This window comes from Vicia villosa, unplaced genomic scaffold, assembly GCF_029867415.1.
Source record: "Vicia villosa cultivar HV-30 ecotype Madison, WI unplaced genomic scaffold, Vvil1.0 ctg.000011F_1_1, whole genome shotgun sequence".
Classification (NCBI taxonomy): domain Eukaryota; kingdom Viridiplantae; phylum Streptophyta; class Magnoliopsida; order Fabales; family Fabaceae; genus Vicia; species Vicia villosa.
The window spans coordinates 2,549,149-2,565,874 of record NW_026704941.1 but is presented as its reverse complement, the minus strand read 5'-3'; the positions used below and the strand labels follow the sequence as shown (position 1 = coordinate 2,565,874).

Genomic DNA, 16,726 nt, shown 5'->3' with positions numbered 1-16,726 from the left:
ATTATTTATATTGTAAAGGGCCTAAAAAAGAAGGGCCTTATAGGGGCCTATTTGTTAGGGCTTTACAATTTTGGGCTTTTTTGACCCCTATACTAGTAGCTGATAAGTTAATTCGAGTGTTTGGTACATTAGCTATTATACTAGCTGATAAATACAAAATGACATAAAAGAAAATTCTTAATTAAAAAATTGATAATATTATATTATTGTATTATATAATTAAATTATTTTTTATAAAGTAAAAATATATATTAGCAAACACATGCAAAAAAATTAATAAACATTAAATTTAAAAATAACATCAAAATATATCGAACAATTATATATAAAGTTTTTAAATGAACCTATATAATAACATTAATATATAAATTTAGTGAGATATATAAAATAACATCATTACGATTTTGAATTCAATTATATTAACTAAAATAATAATGAAAATAATTTTATTGTATATTTTACAGTAAAACTCCAATATTATTATGAATCTTCGTCATCTTAATAATCTCTTAATGTTTAATAAATTTAGAAATTAGCAACACTATCTCTAAATTCATTCTAAGGTATGTAATTTTAATGTATTTAAAAAATATTAAATATTGCATTTTTTTTATTGACACAAGTATAATTATACAACACAAAACTAATATATATATATATATATATATATATATATATATATATATATATATATATATATATATATATATATATATATATATATATATATATATAAAAGCGTAAAATTATATTTTTGTTAAAATAATAAGAATATAAATGAAATAAAAAGTCACGAGCTAAAAATTCAAAAGCTATTTTAAATAGTTTTTGAAAAAAAAACTAAAAACTAATAAAAAAACTACAAGTTAAAAGTTAAATGACGATTACCAAACATAATTTTTTTTGTTAATATGAATGGAAAAGTAAAAGTTAAAGGTTTTTTTTTTTCCGGATGTTACCAAATAAAGCCTAACACATATCAATCACAAAAATTAATATTTTAAATATATTTAAAAGTGGTTTTAGGTCTTGGACCCTGTTTAAAAGTAGTCGATTTTCAAGAGTTGTCTATTTATCTTTAAGCTTTTCAAAGTTTTTCCATTTTACATCTATGAGTAACGTCTTCAAGAAATAACTCTGATTTTAAGTAGACATGACAATAAAACTCAGACTCACGGGTATCCATCCGAACTCTCCCCGAAGTTGATGGGGAAAACCCTGACTGAATTTGGGTTCGGGTTTGGGTTTTCCCCGATTAGAAAACATGGGGATGTGTCGGGTAATGGGGACACTGATACCCACCCCGAACCCGCCCCGTTTTTTTCAATATGTACATTATTATTTATATTTCATAATTTATATTATTAAATATGTAGTTAATGTTTTAATAATTTGATTTGTATTTATTATTTTAAATATTTGAAATATATGTATGAAATTTTTTGAGATTGTTTTATTTTGTTATTTATAATGTAATTTGATTTTTAAAAAAAGTAAATATTTTTATTAAAAAAATTGATTTTACGAAATTTATGATGGCGGGGCGGGGATACCGAACCCTTAAAGATGGGTTTGGGTTTTAATTCCCCATCCCCGTTTGGGTTTGGAACAGGTAAAGGGATTGATTGGAGATTCAAATTTGGGTTTGGGGAGGTAAAAACCGTTCCCGACCCGCCCCGTTGCCATGCCTAATTTTAAGCTCAAAGGATCAATTTTAAGACAAAATTAAAATCGGAATTGTGTGATAATAAACAATATACAAACAATCCAATAAATACGCGGCTGCTAGTAGAACGGCACCGTTTCTTACCATTAAATTTTAATTAAACAAATAATATATGGAGTAACTTATAAAGGTGTGTCAACTCGGAGTGGTTGAGGTTTGAAAAAAAAAAGAAAAAGAAAAGCAAAAGCCAAGCAACGATGTTGACCTTTTCGGTTACCGTTACGGTCTTTTTCCTACACAAATCAAACGTACACAATTTTCAATTTTCAAATTTCAAATTTCTCTTCTTTTAACCAAATCCACATTTTCAAACCAAAAAAATAAAAAACTCTCTCTTTCTTCTATCTCTGTTTCAGACGCAAAAACGGTTTCTTCTCTCCAATGGGTGCTTCAGGAAAATGGTTCAAATCACTTCTTTCTCATAAAAAAATCTCATCCTCAACCACAACATCTGATCAAGTAAATTAACTTCTTTTTTTCTTTTTGTTGTTTTTTTATATGTTTATGGTGTTGTTTAGTGTTAATTGATGTGTTAATGTTTGTTAAGGAGAAGAAGATTAATGGTGATAACAAGAGTGGTAGTAGTGCTAAGAAGAAATGGAAGCTATGGAAGTCATCTTCAGAAGGATCTACTTCTTCAAGTATGAAGAAGAGTGGTGGTGGTACAGCTTCTGTGTGTGACTCTTCGCTTACTGCTGCTGCGGTTGCTGTCGTGGTTCGAGCTCAACCTAAGGATTTTAACCTCATCAGGCAGGAATGGGCGGCTATTCGAATTCAGGCTCTTTTTCGAGCTTTCTTGGTAACCGTTTCTTTTCCTGGTTTAGGGTTTTAAGCTTTCTATGATTTGTGTTGTGAGTTTAATTTTCATCACATAGTGCTATGTCAAAATCAAACATGTTGGAAATTCCAAGTTTACTTTAGTGTATGTTTTGTTTCAATTTTACACTTGATGACATGTTTGGATATTTTCAAGTAGAGTTGGTTCAAGAACCTAGAATTTGGTGATTTTGCCTATAGACTCAAAATTGATTTTATAGGTGTACTCAAGGTTTTAAATAATGATTGCAGTCACGTTGTGGTCGCGTAAAGACTTTCAAGATTTTGGCCAGTAAAAGTGTTGCGATACTGATTGTGGTTATCGCGGTGTTAATTAACCACAATTACTTTTTAATCATGAAGTCGATGAACGACAGTATCAGTATCGGCATCTTTTGATACTGTTTTGTTGCGGCCATTTTCTACTGTTTTTTAAAACCTTGGGTGTACTCATTTTATTTATTTTAGTTCGGGGATCTGAATGACTTGGGTAGTTAGGTTCTTTTGTATGCCTGTTGTGCTACTAAAATGCCAGGGGAATATGCAGTATAACTAAGTCTATGATTCAGCATAAACACTAGCGAATTTGAGGGTTTATTGCAGTAATATCAGCCACTTTTGTTTCTCATTGTTTTATGAGGATTTGATCAGTATATTAGGCATATGTTTCTTAACTCTTGAGCTTATTTTCTCGTTGTAGGCTAGAAGAGCTTTGAGGGCATTGAGGGCAGTGGTGAGGCTGCAAGCTATATTTAGAGGCAGGCAAGTGCGAAAACAAGCCGCGGTTACTCTGAGGTGCATGCAGGCTCTTGTTCGAGTTCAAGCTCGTGTAAGGGCTAGGAATGTCAGGAATTCTCCAGAAGGAAAAGCAGTTCAGCAGTTATTAGACGACCATCGCAACCAAGCTGATTCCGCTAAACTTGTAAGCACTCTATAATTTCCTTCAAAATATAGCATTCAACGATAGATTCTTAACATATTGAAAATTTCGCTATGTTATTTGTTATCAGCAAGGATGGTGTGAAATTCCTGGAACTGCAGATGAAGTTAAAGCAAAGCTAAAACTGAGGCAAGAAGGAGCAATCAAGAGGGATCGCGCAATGGCATACTCTCTATCGGCACAGGTAATTAAGTCGAGAACATCTAATTTATTATTTTCGAACTCGTTCAGTTTTGTTCCAATATCTGTGCTTGTTTGCTTGTATTGCAGTCAAGAATGAGTGCTAGTCCAAACTCAAAATCAGTGACTCCTCTCAAGCATCATCACAATCGCGACAACAAGAGCTTAGGAAACGGCTTGTTAGAACGCTGGATGGCGAACAAACCATGGGAGAGTCCAATGTCAATCAGGAAGAGTGAAGAACTTGTTCCTACTTTTCAAACAAGAAGGAATGGTATGACAACTAGGATTTCAGCTCTTAAAATCAGTCACCAAACTCCATCCTCTTCCACCATAAGCTCCGAATACATGAACGACGATAGCGCTATATCATCTTCATGTACATCTGGATCCCCTTTGCCATTCAGCAACAATACTGTTATGGTGGAAGCAAGAGAGGAAAAAGATGTACCAAGCTACATGAGTTTGACAGAATCAACTAAGGCTAAACTCAAAGCTTACAGAAGTTCTTCGCAGAATTCTAAGAGACTCACAATGGATGATTGTCTGTCTCATAACACAAATTCAACATTTCTGAATGGATATAACAGTATAAGCAGTTCTGGTTCTGACCCTTCGGTTAATATATGGAAGGATCGTTGTGCAACGCCTCTAAGAGCAAGTTACTATCAAAAACGATACGGAGGAAGATAGAGGATTTCTCTAACAGTTGCAGCATGTAATGTGTCTGTTTTCAATGAGTTCAACAGCTTGTTGTCCATTGTCATCTTGACACAGTGAGACAAACAAATTGAGTTTTTCTGCAGTCACTAAATAGCACATCAGTGTGCTCTTTTATGAGAAAGTGGCGAATTTATAGTGTAGATAAAAAAACATGGATTGTGTGAGAAATGAAATAGCAAACTATTGCACTACATCAATTTATATTGTGTGTTTTGACAGAAACATAGTGTAAGCTTAATTTTGTCAATGTCATTGTGATTTCAACAAGTCTTAAAATGGCTGACTCCAAAAATCAAAACCTTGACATCATGTTTAAATCTGAGTAAAAAGTATGAGCTTAAGATAAGACTATTATTCATGTGCTCTTTTGTTATTTCCAATTACGTAAAAATAGATACCCAATGCGATAATAAGTTACACTTCTTCTGGGATTTAGTTACAAGTTATAACATCTAGCTGCTATGTGACCTGTGAATGTGAAGAAGTATATATCTGACACCCTTCACTTTTTACCTAGGCACCCCCACTTTAGATTTATCTCCCCTACGAATTTCGTAATGTCCCTGTTACTCATAATTTGCATCTCTTAATTTTTAATATAAGTATTTTGAAAAAAAAATACACTCCCATGATGCTAGTAGAAAACAAAATCCGGCAGTTATAACTAAAAGTAAATTTATATCCAATTTATTGAAAAATCAGGGGCACTTGTTTAGAGCTGTTAAAATGGGTATGACCCATAATTCTAATAATTTTGCGTATGAAGGGTCGTAAAATAACTTAAAAAACACGACTCTATATTTTTGGTTCAGTCAATCGGGACTATGTTTTTCATGGGTTGAGTCTGGCTGGGCCAAGTGAGCTTTAGACCGACCCTTTAAAAAAAGATTTTGGTAAATTTTGAGGAAAAAAAATCGAGATAATATATGATTGCCTAAATGTGTTTTCAAGTGATAAATAAAAGTTAAAGAGGATAAAGATATATCTTCAAGACGATGTGATCAAGGAAATCGTTGTAAGATGAAGAGAAAATTTGATAAGTATTTGTGATAATATTAAGTTACTTTGTACTTATACATGGATGTTGATTTGATGAATATTTTAAACATCACTTAACTAAGTTAATGATGTCTCTTTACTTATGTTATGCAACATTTGTCAATTACATCTTTTTTATAAAATTAAAATTATAATATTGAAATACGGGTACCCATCAGACTGCACGGACCTTTGAAAAACGGGTCAGACTCATTTTCTGTAGCCCATTAAAAATTGGGTCGGACTGACCCATCAGACTGCACGGGCCTTTGAAAAACGGGTCAGACTCATTTTCTGTAGCCCATTAAAAATTGGGTCGATCTGGCCCATCAGACTACACGGGCCTTTGAAAAACAGGTCAGACTCATTTTCTGTAGCCCATTAAAGAATTGGGTCGGGCAGGGCCAGTCCATTTAAATATTTTGGCCCACCGGACCGAAGCGGACTGGGCTGGCCCATTCGACAACTCTACATATGTTGTCTATATCAGACATTTTGAAAAAATTATGTCTATTGGAATTTTGTCCTTCTCTTGTCCTTAAATATCTTGTTAAATTATTCGCATTGAATTCACCGGATACGCAACATGTACACCTCAACGGCCTCTTGGGACATATAATACTGCATCAATGACACATAACTCTCTTGGAGTTAAGAATGATGAAAATGAGTGTTAGGTTATATTTAAAACTCATCCAATATCATCTCTCGTGTAAGCCTCATGTATGTCTCTACACTCATGGTTGCAAATCAAAAGAGGAGTGAAAAAGTTACCAGTAAGAAATAGATGAAATAGACTAGAGACATCATTCATAATAATGTCATCTCATCAAATGGAAGAAGAAATGTAAATATCTCCTTATGCCATCGATGAACAAAAGCATATAACAATGGAGCATCAAACATGATCAGAGAATAATTCACCAACATTAGAAAGCCAACATCATTTACCAGTGTCCTAACCTTCTCTAGCATCTTCACTGTCAAGAATTTTTTCAACTTCAGACCATGAATAGGGATCTTCAAGAATTATTTTCCTTTTTCAGTAATTGATCTTGTCATTATTAGAACAAGTGGGAGATCACCATGGGTGTGTTTCAAATTGAAAGAAAATATGAAAGTGAAGGTTGTTTTTTGAATTCAAAAATAGGCAACACTTGTAAAGTGTTGGAGTAGGCAATTTATATTTTGAATTCAAAAATAGACAACACTTTGTAAAGTGTTGCAGTAGACAGTTTGTATTTTGAATTCAAACATAGACAAAGCTTTGTGAATTGTTGCAAAATGCAGTCCAAATAGGCAACGCTTCTGAAGTGTTACAGTAGGCGAAAAGTTGCAACACCCGACAAAAAATATTTCTGAAAGAGTATGTTTCATGAAGGGTCGCAACCTTGTGAAAGAACACTATTTGGCCTATATATTCAACATTTCGGAGTCAGAAAAATACATTAAAAAAATTTATCCTCTTCACACAGAATTTAATAGTTCATATTTCTAACATTCAAATTTTCATTGGTCTTCTGCAAACTCGAATATAGGCTGAATTATCCTAAATATTTTTGCATATAAACTTTAGAATAAATATAAGAGTGCTTGAAATACTGTAAAAAAAGAAGGATTCGTTCACGATTTTAGTCTCGAGCTATTTAATTACAATTAATTTTTTTAACAAAAGCTTGATTTAACTTAAGCATACACGCGTGTGCCGGATTGATACCTCCTTGCCACTCTTGGTGGTACCAATGAAATTGATAAATACTTCTGCTAGCATAGAATGGATTTGTAACTTCTGTTAAACATTAACCTTAATATCAGAAAACACTAATGATAGAAAACACTTGTTCTAATTCACCTCACCTTAGATAACAAATTCAATATCAAATTTTCTACTGTCCATCCATTCAAATGAATAAACATTTTTAAGTCAAAAGAATAAGTTAAAATCAATTTTATAGATGAAATAAATTATACCAAAAAATATTCATATCTTTGATTTTAAAAAATATTCAAATCTATTGATCTTAAAAATAGAGTTAAACATAGCACCAATCTATGATGAATAATTAGGTGTGGACCAAAATAAAAGCCTAGTCTGTTTTTTACCTTCTTGAATATGGATCAATCATGCTTTTGTACCCATCTTCCATTGTCTATAATGTACTCACAAAGAATGGAAAAAACATCAATTCAAGATTTGAAACGAGTAAGCTTTATTAAAGACATTTCTTATCGCCACTTAAGCAACAAGAATAGATTTAAATAGAAAAATCACGTGGTCCAATTTAATTAATAATACTAATTATTTTTTTCAAAAGGAATAACTTGTATGGTCCAGTTCCCGTCACTCTCCTGCTTTTTAATAAAGGAAGATAGTTATTATTATTATGACTATGGTTAACATGTACAAACCAATCATATAGTGAATAAATTTAAATATTTGAATCGCTTGTGCACCATGCACTTAATGCGTCTCCCTATAGTACATGTTAGCAATGACATGTTAGTAATCATAATATGTTGAATTCATGTTGGCGTATAATTAGAGATGAAAATTACTTATGTATGGATCATCTTGCATGAGCAACTCAGTGTCTTATTTGTTTCTGAATGAATAAAGTATGAAAATTCCATATTTTTATTAAAAGAAAAAAATTCCCTACGCTTTAAAATTTTCATCAAGATTGTTGACTATTTTCTGTAAGAAGCACTTCGAAGAGGTCAACGAGTGAGCATATTACACTTGAGATACACTTTTGTGAGAGACACACCACATATTTACCAAAAACCTTAAAGTGATAGGTGTATGAGTTCTCTCATTTATAAATTGTTCACTCTTTTCTTTTCTAACCAACGTGAGACTTCTTCCTCACACTTAATTCAGATCCTTACGCTTCACGACTTGTTCGATATCTCTGTAAGGACCATTCTTCTTTTTGGGAGCACTACTAGAAATTTGGCCTACGGCCACGCTAAAATTGTCCACAGCTCAGAAACTGTGGCCACATATATGATTTAGCCATGATTATCAAAGCGTAGACGTATGTTATAGAAATATTGAATCCGGAGTGTAAAACTGTGGCCTGTATAGCGGTAGATATTTTAAGCCGCAACTAAGAAACCGAGGCCTATAATTTTCAGTTCAAACTGTGGCCAAAACCCCAAAAAAAAACCCTCCAAAAGTTCCCTCCTTTTTTTTTAGTTTCCCTCTATCTTTTAATATTTTCTTTTCTATTTTTTTAATTAAAAAAAAGAAAAAAATGAAAGAACAACAAAAACGATCGAGCCATATGAACAAAACACTATCTGAAAACTTCATCTCCCAAAACTATCTGAAAACTCCATCTCGCTTCGCCGTTCCGCCGCTCCGCCGCTGCTGCCACCTCCATCGCCTACAGGTTAGATTCTTCACCTTCATCTCTGCTTTCATCTCTGCTTCACCTTCATCTCACTAACCTCAATCATTTCACGAACCCTAACCCTCTTCATCTCACGAATCCTAACTCACGAACCCTAACTCTCTTCATCTCACGATTCTCTGTTCGTGTTCCTCATCTTCTCTATCGTCTTCTCTGATTTTGTTTGGACCTAATATATATTTTGTTTTGTAGTTGAGGTACCAAAGCTTCTGGAGGCTTCCTCTATTCATCTGCGTACGATTATCTGGGTACGATTCTCTTCTCTCTTCGTGTTCCTCATCTTCCCTCGTCTCCTCTGATTTTTTTTGACCTAATATATATTTTGTTTTGCATGTGAGGTACCAAAGCTTCTGGAGGCTAATACGGTAGGGTTTCTTTTTGACCTAATCTATGTTTAAAGAAATTCTACTACTGATGTTTGGATAGTGTGATTTGATGCATGTTTTGTTTTGACCTAATCTACTGAGGGCTTCATTTTGACCTAATCTCTGCATTGTTATATCTGTTGTTGTTATTTATGTTAGATTTTGTTATGGTGATTTGAAACTGAGAGAGGCATTGAGTTTATGTTAGACTTTGTTATGGTGATTTAGGTTAGATTTTGTTAGGGTTGAAAACTGATCTGGATTTTAGGTTGAGAAAGTATGTTAGATTCAAGTTATAACTGTTATTTCCGTTATTTGACTGTTAGTATTGTTAAATCTAAAATTGATTTTCTGTTTGGGACGAAATCAGAATGCTAGTTATGCTTAATATCATGAATTGAATTGAATTTCTTGTGATTATTAGAAGAAATTCTTGTTATTATGATATGTGTATGTGTATGATAATTTATGAATTTTACTCTGAAACTCTATTATGCTGCAATATACTATAGATTATTCATTTGAAGGAAGTTTGTAATTATGTATTTTTTGTTTGTTTGTTTAGGGGAGGAATATTCTTGAAACAGATCATCCAGAAGGTCCTTTTGGCACTAAGGTCAGTGTTCTAACTTGTTTCTGAGCTCACTTAGATTTGTGTTTGCTGCTGCTTTCCTATGTGTTGGATTAGATCTTGCTAGAGTTGATTTTGACATGTACTTTGTAGCGGAATGATTTGTGTTTGATGACCTTTAAGTAGAAAAGTGATTTTTTGGCAAACTAGTAACTACTTTCATATCATAATATATTGGAAACTGACTATGCATTGATTATGATTTTCCTCTTTCACTTTGTTCATGCTTATTATCCATAGTAGTTGCAATTTGCAAGTATCATTACTATATCTATTGTTCATGATGGCGTTGATATTGATGATTCCACTACAGTAGGGTATTATGTTCAAATGCAATTGTACTTATTTATATTAGTTACACTAAAACAAGATGAGTAACAGAATCATATGTACTTATGTTGTTTAACTGGATTCCTCATGATGCAGAGTGAAATTTTATTGAGGGGGGTTTGTAATTTTGTATGTCCTAAATCTTTGTGAGACTTATGAGAGGAGCTTGAACACTGACGATTTAGATGGGTGTCCACCCCCGCCTTGATTCTATTTGGGATATTTTGGTTTCTCTGCTCTCTAGCATAGTAGTGCCTTCCTAGCGCCACATTCTGTTAAAGTTTGGAAAAGAATTGTTCGGATCCATAATAGATTTTTATGGGGTGGTGTCAAATAAGATGTGAAGATCTCCGGGATCAAATAGTCATATGTGTATAAGTCTACGATGAAAGATGGTTTAGGGGTTTGTGATCTTTGGTTAGTTAGACTTGTCGTGCTAGGGAAATGACGATGGAGGCTTATCTCTAGAGAATCTGGATTGTGATGAGATATTATTGCTGCAAAGTATGAGAATCAGGTTGTTTTCTCCCTCATTGGTGGTAGATCCTCTGAAAATCGTTTTTTTCTTTCTGGTGAAAAGAAATGTCCCTCTATGATTCCAAAGAGAGAGATACCTCTGATTAGTTTGTGGAGGGTATGAGGAGGAAGGCTGGGTCTGGTCTTGTTACCTAGGTGAGGAGTGTTCCCTTGAAGGGTCTTTTCTATAGGCTTTTTCTTATTTTCGACTATAAAAAAAGAGTGTATGAGAGATTTGATCTTTGGTGGGAGGTAAATCTGTCTGGAATTTTTAGTGGAGGCTGTCTTTCTTTGGCTGGGAAGAGGAACTTCTCTCCAATCTCTGTCAGAGAGAGAGAGATCCGCCTCTGCCACCACCAACTGCATTTTATTTCTTGCAAAGATTCTGTCCCAGTAATTCCATTTATATACAATAATTCTGTCCCAGTAATTTTTTGGTTGCTCAACACATGTTTTGGTACTGTTAGTGCATTTTTTTATATGAATTCAGTTTTGAATGTGTTATGTGTTTTGAATGTGTTATGTGTTGTGTTTCAAATATATAGATTATCAAGCGATGGACAAAGAGTGGACTAAATTACCGTGGTTTAGTCAAGAGTACATCAACGGTGTTACTCGATTTTTAGACTTTGCCTTCACTAAAGGAAGTCCTCAAGGAGGTGAACTTCTATGCCCTTGTGCTAAGTGTAAAAATATATATTGGAAAACCAGGGATATTATTAGGGATCACCTAATAGCCAAAGGTTTTCTAGACGGTTATGACGTTTGGGTGCACCATGGGGAGAAACTACAAAGGTCTATGGAAATTGGTGATGGGATGGAAGATCAAGATGGATCACATGATGACATTCCTGGCTTATTGCATGACATATATGGAGATAGGGCAGAAGCACACGGAGTTGGTGAAGGTCCCAATGACGAGGCTAGAACGTTTTACAGTTTGATTAAAGAGGCGGAACAAGAACTGTACCCTGGACGGAAATCCTAGGACAGAACCCATCACATATTATGGAACCATTGTTGATATAATTGAGTTATACTACTATGGAAATTTCAACTTTGTATTGTTTAAGTGCGATTGGTTTGAGGTTGAAAAAGACAAATACGGACTTACTTGTGTGCGTTTCAATAAGAAAATTTATCAGAATGATCCATTTGTGCTACCTTCTCAAGTTCATCAATGTTACTATGTCCAAGACCCTTTTGATCCAAACCGGCATTATGCTCTGCAAACAGTTCCACGAGATTTCTTTAACATTGCTGACCCGTCAAACTTACAAGCTGAAAGTGGAGAAAATAGTGATGGTGATGGTGAATTAAATTGGGTTAGGGAAGACATACCTGCAACAATAGCTGAAACACCTTATGAAATGAATGAAGCTGAAAGTGATGGAGAGGATTTTGATTATGATGATACCCTATTTGATTTCATGGACTAATGTCAATCTATTTCATTTCTGGTGTAATACATTTCTTTTTTATTTTCCATTTGAACTTTTCATGTATTGGTTTTATGAGCTGTTTTCATTAGGAGAATGACAATATCATTAGAATTTCTGATGTAACTGATTGGATATTGCAAATTAGTGAATTATTTGTGACTGGTTTTTATTTGTGACTGATTAGAATTTCTTTTTCCTGATGTAACTGGTTTTTATTTTCCATTCTGATATCATTAGAATTTCATGTCCAATAATTTGTGAGTTATTGTTAACCGTTTGATATCATTAGAATTTCCATTCTGATTTGTGACTGATTAGAATTTCTTTTTCCTGATGTAACTTCTTTTAATATTTTCCATGTTAACAGAAAATGAAGAAGGTTTCAAACTTGCAAAAGAAGACGGCTGCCGCAAAAAAGGGTGAACAAGTTACCGCCAATTTTCGGTTGCCTCTATTTAGATCCAGTGCTGAATTGGCTAAGAAGTATGATATCAAATGCGAGATGGTAAATAATAATAACCGTGAAGGAACTAGTAAAGTGGGCATCCGACCTCCTTTTGTGCCTGCATCTAGGGAACTATTCAACTTATCTAAGTTTGAAACTGCTGCTTCAAAGATTGATAGTTCGGCCGATGTGTTTTATCCAACCAAAATGAGGATAAGGCAGACAACTCCCAGAAAAGTAGGGGCTGAATGTACTGATTCAAGGACCATGCAGCAAGTGAATCCCAAAACAGGGCCTGAAATTGCTTCAAGGACCAGGCAGCAACTTGCTAAAAAAACAGGGCCTGAAATTGTTGATTCAAGGACCAGGCAGCAACAAGGAAATGATAAGCAGAATCCTTCAAGTGCAAGTGCAAAGCAGCAACAAGGAAGTGCAAAGCAGCAACAAGTTTCAAGTGCTAAACAACAAGTTTCAAGCGCTAAGCAACAAGTTTCAAGTGCTAAGCAACAAGCTTCGAGTGCGAATCAGAAACGTCCTTCAATTGCGTCTCAGCAACTTCCTTCAAGTGCAAAGCAGAATACTTCAAGTGCAAAGCAGCAACCTAAGGAGAAACGGGTGGCTGACACTGCTGATTCAAGGTCAAACCAGAATCGTATGAAAAGGGCAATGATAGAAGTCGATGGAAATTCCGGGAAAGGGCAAGGACAAACCGTGAAGAAGACAAAACGAAGCCCAATGTGTAAATCGACATCCATTGAAGAATTCCTCAAAGAAAATGGGGAAAATAGTGAAGAAGATGAATGTGAGAATCTTGAGGAAGAAGAAAATATGATGGGTGAAGAGGAAAACACTCAGCAAAATGGAAGTAAACAAACTGAAGGTACGTACTAAGCTTCGTGTCATGCATTATTCTTTATTATTGTTTCATTCAAATTTATATCCCATGCTAATTATATTTTATCTAACACAGGGGCAAGTAAGAAAAGGACACGTGGACCAACTAAATGTTTGAAAATCCATGCTAGAAAGAGTGCGGATCGTGAAGAGGTGGTCTTAGACGATGATGGAGAACCTATTGGACCCAATGATCGAACCGTGACAGATTTGAGTTGTTTCCTTGGCACTGTCGCAAGGAATTCAGACTTGTGTCCCTTAGTTTTTACTAACTTCAAAGCTTTGAAGAAAGCAAACAAGGACCGTATATGGGAATTTGTCACTGTAAGTGGGAATTTGTCACTGTGTGAATCTAAACATAAGTTGTGTTCCTTATTTACTTGTCACTAATTTCCTTTTTTGTTGTAGGATAAATTCATTATCCCTGAAAATGGACGTAGAGCGGTTTTCTCTCGCATTAATGATGCTTGGAGGCGTTTCAAGAAAGATCTCAAAAAGAGTTGTTTTTTAAAGTACACTACTATGAGTGAAAGATTGAAGCATCGTCCCCAGACCGTACCTGAAGTTCATTTCAAGCAATTGATATCCTATTGGAAGAACAATAACATCCAAGTAAGATAACAATTAGCAATTGATCAATGTTGTCCCTAATATTTAATTCTGTAATTTAACATTTGCTGTCCCTAATTTTGCTGTTTCTGAATGTAGAAAATTAGCAAAATCAATGCTGTGAACAGAGCTAAGCAAAAGTATATGCATCGGATGGGCCCAACAAACTTTGCGAGGATTCGTGCAAAACTGGTAGGGTGTTCATACATCCTTCAATTTACAATTATGTATTGGTTGAGTGATTCATATTTTGATGTGTTTATTATCAACCAATGTAGCGTGCTAAGAAAGAGGACGGAAAGGAAGTTAGCCAGGCAGAGATGTTCATTGAGACTCGACAAAGTCGAAAAGGAAAACAGCCGGATGAGGAAACTTCAAGTGTAATTGTAAGCCAGGCAGATTATGCCTTTAATCAACATTTGCCTTTAATCATTTATTTTTATAATGTGAATATTTTCTAATGTGAATATTTTTTAATTAGTCTAAGCTTCAAGAATCAGTTCAGAATTCAACTGAATCTGAGACATTTAACTCCTTGTTTGGGAAAGAAAAATCTGGACGAGTTCGTTGCTATGGAAGAACAATAACACCTACCATGCTTAAAAGAAAAGAAGAAATTCTGGTTATTAAAAGGCAACATAATGATGAAGTGGCTGGCATGAAGAGGGAGATGGATGGTATGAAGGCGCTATTTAAGACAATGATGAAGCAACAAAACCCACAAATGAGCGACGACGAGATCTCTAATTTGATGGCAAGTGCTATGGGCTGTTCCATTAGTTCTACTGCTGCTCCTGCTGATCCACATTCGTCTGCATCAACTCATATTCCGCATTGCGAACAGGTATACTCTAAACTACAAAAATTGCAGCATATGGCACTGTTTAGGGAACTGAATTATCAAGTGTTTTCTGAAATTGCAGCATATGGCACTGTTTAGGGCACTGAATTAGAAACTGTATAGGGCACTAATTTGATGGCAAGTGTTTTCTGAAAGTGTATAGGGCACTGAATTAGAAACTGATCAATTTTTGTTACTTAATTTGCTTCATCATGTATAATGTCCGAGCCTTTTGATCTATTTCTCACATGACAGATTTGATTGAATATGACATATTTGGTACTTATTTCTTTTTAATCTTGTTATTGTTTAAGTTAGTAGACTTGTTGTGATTCAAAGAAGCAAAAATCTATGACATAACTAGTATTCTAGTTTTAACTTGTGTTGCTGATTGACCTTTTGAAACTGAGTGTCTTATATGGCTTTCCCTTAATAGGTATTTGATTTTGAAGGTTTTGTTGTGGTTTTATGATTCTTGTTTGATAAGCCATGCACTAAATAAAAGAATCATTGTGTTTTGTTGTACATAGAAACTCCTCTATTTTTAGCATTCCAAGTTATTGCAGTGACTAATGCTGCAGCTTTTTAGGCTAAACATGATGTTAGTGTATTTGCTAGAAAAAGAATAAGGTGTGATAGAAATGGACCTCTTATCAAACAAGTTAGATCTTCAATCACTCTATTTAATCCTCATAAATGGTCTTTGATGTTGGAAGGTGATGCCATCATGGCTTTTTTACAATACATGTCATTGATATACTTACTCCAAAAATGACCAAATGAAATGGAGTAAAAGTGGGTTCTAACTTAGGATATACTTACTGAATTCAAGCCCTTGCGCCTTGATGGACCAACTTGTTTAATTGATTATTTTATTTCAGTTTGTAAGAATTCTATATTTCCATTGATTTGATTCTGAAATATGTGTATGAAATAGGGAAACGATTCTGAAATAGGTGTATGCATGATTCTGGTGGTGATGGCCTAAAACTGTCTTTTGATTCATGATTCTATTTTACACAACCATGACTAGTACGTACACTTATGAATGTTGAATGATGTTATGTTTATTGTAGGGTGGAGAGGAAGCAGATTGTGATGAAGATATGGAAGAAGCTTGTGATGATCATGAAGATGTGGAAGGAGGTTATGCTGAAGATGTTGAAGAAGGTGGTTGTTCAGAAGATGTGGAAGAAGAGCAAGGAGAAGATCAAGAAGAATAGTTGTTTTATGTTATCTAGCCCAGTTTTTAGAACTTTTTTTGGTTATTTTGGGATGACTCCATTTTGAGAGAAACTTGTGGTGGTACAACTTAAATAGTGTAGGGATCATGGATCAACTTAATATGGTTGTTTTGATTTTGAATTTGGGATGAAAAACTTAGTATCCAACTATTATTAGTGGATGAACTACTATTAATGTTAATTTCATTGTTAATTTAATATTGATATATATATATTTATACATATATATTTATATATATATATATATATATATTATAAATATATATAAATATAAATATATATATATATATATATATATATATATATATATATATTTATGTAATGATACAGAAATAAACCGTGGCAGATAAATGGTTTAGAATGCATAACATGAAATAAACCGTGGCATATAAATGGTTTAAAATGCATAACATATAACAACGGTTTTAAATAGGTGGTCATAACCAAACCGTGGCTATATCCTGAACCAATACTGTGTCGTAAACGTTAAAATGAAACCGTGGCTTTACCATAAAGCCACAGTTTTTAAGTCATGGCAAGATCAAACCGCGGCCTTAATCAAGCTACCTA

The 16,726-nt window shown here is 34.1% G+C and overlaps 2 protein-coding genes across 2 annotated transcripts; both read left to right on the top strand.

Moving 5' to 3' along the window:
- Positions 1-2,027: 2,027 nt before the first annotated feature.
- LOC131621772 (protein IQ-DOMAIN 6-like) lies at positions 2,028-4,576 on the top strand. Its single transcript, XM_058892815.1, has 5 exons — positions 2,028-2,185; positions 2,274-2,525; positions 3,243-3,464; positions 3,553-3,666; positions 3,753-4,576. The coding sequence occupies exons 1-5, from the start codon at positions 2,108-2,110 to the stop codon at positions 4,353-4,355; spliced, it is 1,269 nt and encodes a 422-aa protein (XP_058748798.1). The 5' UTR covers positions 2,028-2,107; the 3' UTR covers positions 4,356-4,576.
- An 8,221-nt stretch (positions 4,577-12,797) lies between these two features.
- On the top strand, positions 12,798-16,337 carry LOC131621771 (uncharacterized). Its single transcript, XM_058892814.1, has 7 exons — positions 12,798-13,448; positions 13,539-13,786; positions 13,871-14,074; positions 14,171-14,263; positions 14,350-14,457; positions 14,553-14,915; positions 15,989-16,337. The coding sequence occupies exons 1-7, from the start codon at positions 12,836-12,838 to the stop codon at positions 16,133-16,135; spliced, it is 1,776 nt and encodes a 591-aa protein (XP_058748797.1). The 5' UTR covers positions 12,798-12,835; the 3' UTR covers positions 16,136-16,337.
- The last annotated feature ends 389 nt before the right edge of the window (positions 16,338-16,726 follow it).

Bases quoted from the DNA above. Each gene is read 5' to 3' on its own strand.
- LOC131621771 (XM_058892814.1), top strand. From the start codon at position 12,836: ATGCAGCAAGTGAATCCCAAAACAGGGCCTGAAATTGCTTCAAGGACC. The intron at 13,449-13,538 runs GTACGTACTAAG...TATCTAACACAG, and splicing joins TGGAAGTAAACAAACTGAAG to GGGCAAGTAAGAAAAGGACA. The intron at 14,458-14,552 runs GTAAGCCAGGCA...TTTTTTAATTAG, and splicing joins AGGAAACTTCAAGTGTAATT to TCTAAGCTTCAAGAATCAGT.
- LOC131621772 (XM_058892815.1), top strand. From the start codon at position 2,108: ATGGGTGCTTCAGGAAAATGGTTCAAATCACTTCTTTCTCATAAAAAA. The intron at 2,526-3,242 runs GTAACCGTTTCT...TTCTCGTTGTAG, and splicing joins CTCTTTTTCGAGCTTTCTTG to GCTAGAAGAGCTTTGAGGGC. The intron at 3,667-3,752 runs GTAATTAAGTCG...CTTGTATTGCAG, and splicing joins CATACTCTCTATCGGCACAG to TCAAGAATGAGTGCTAGTCC.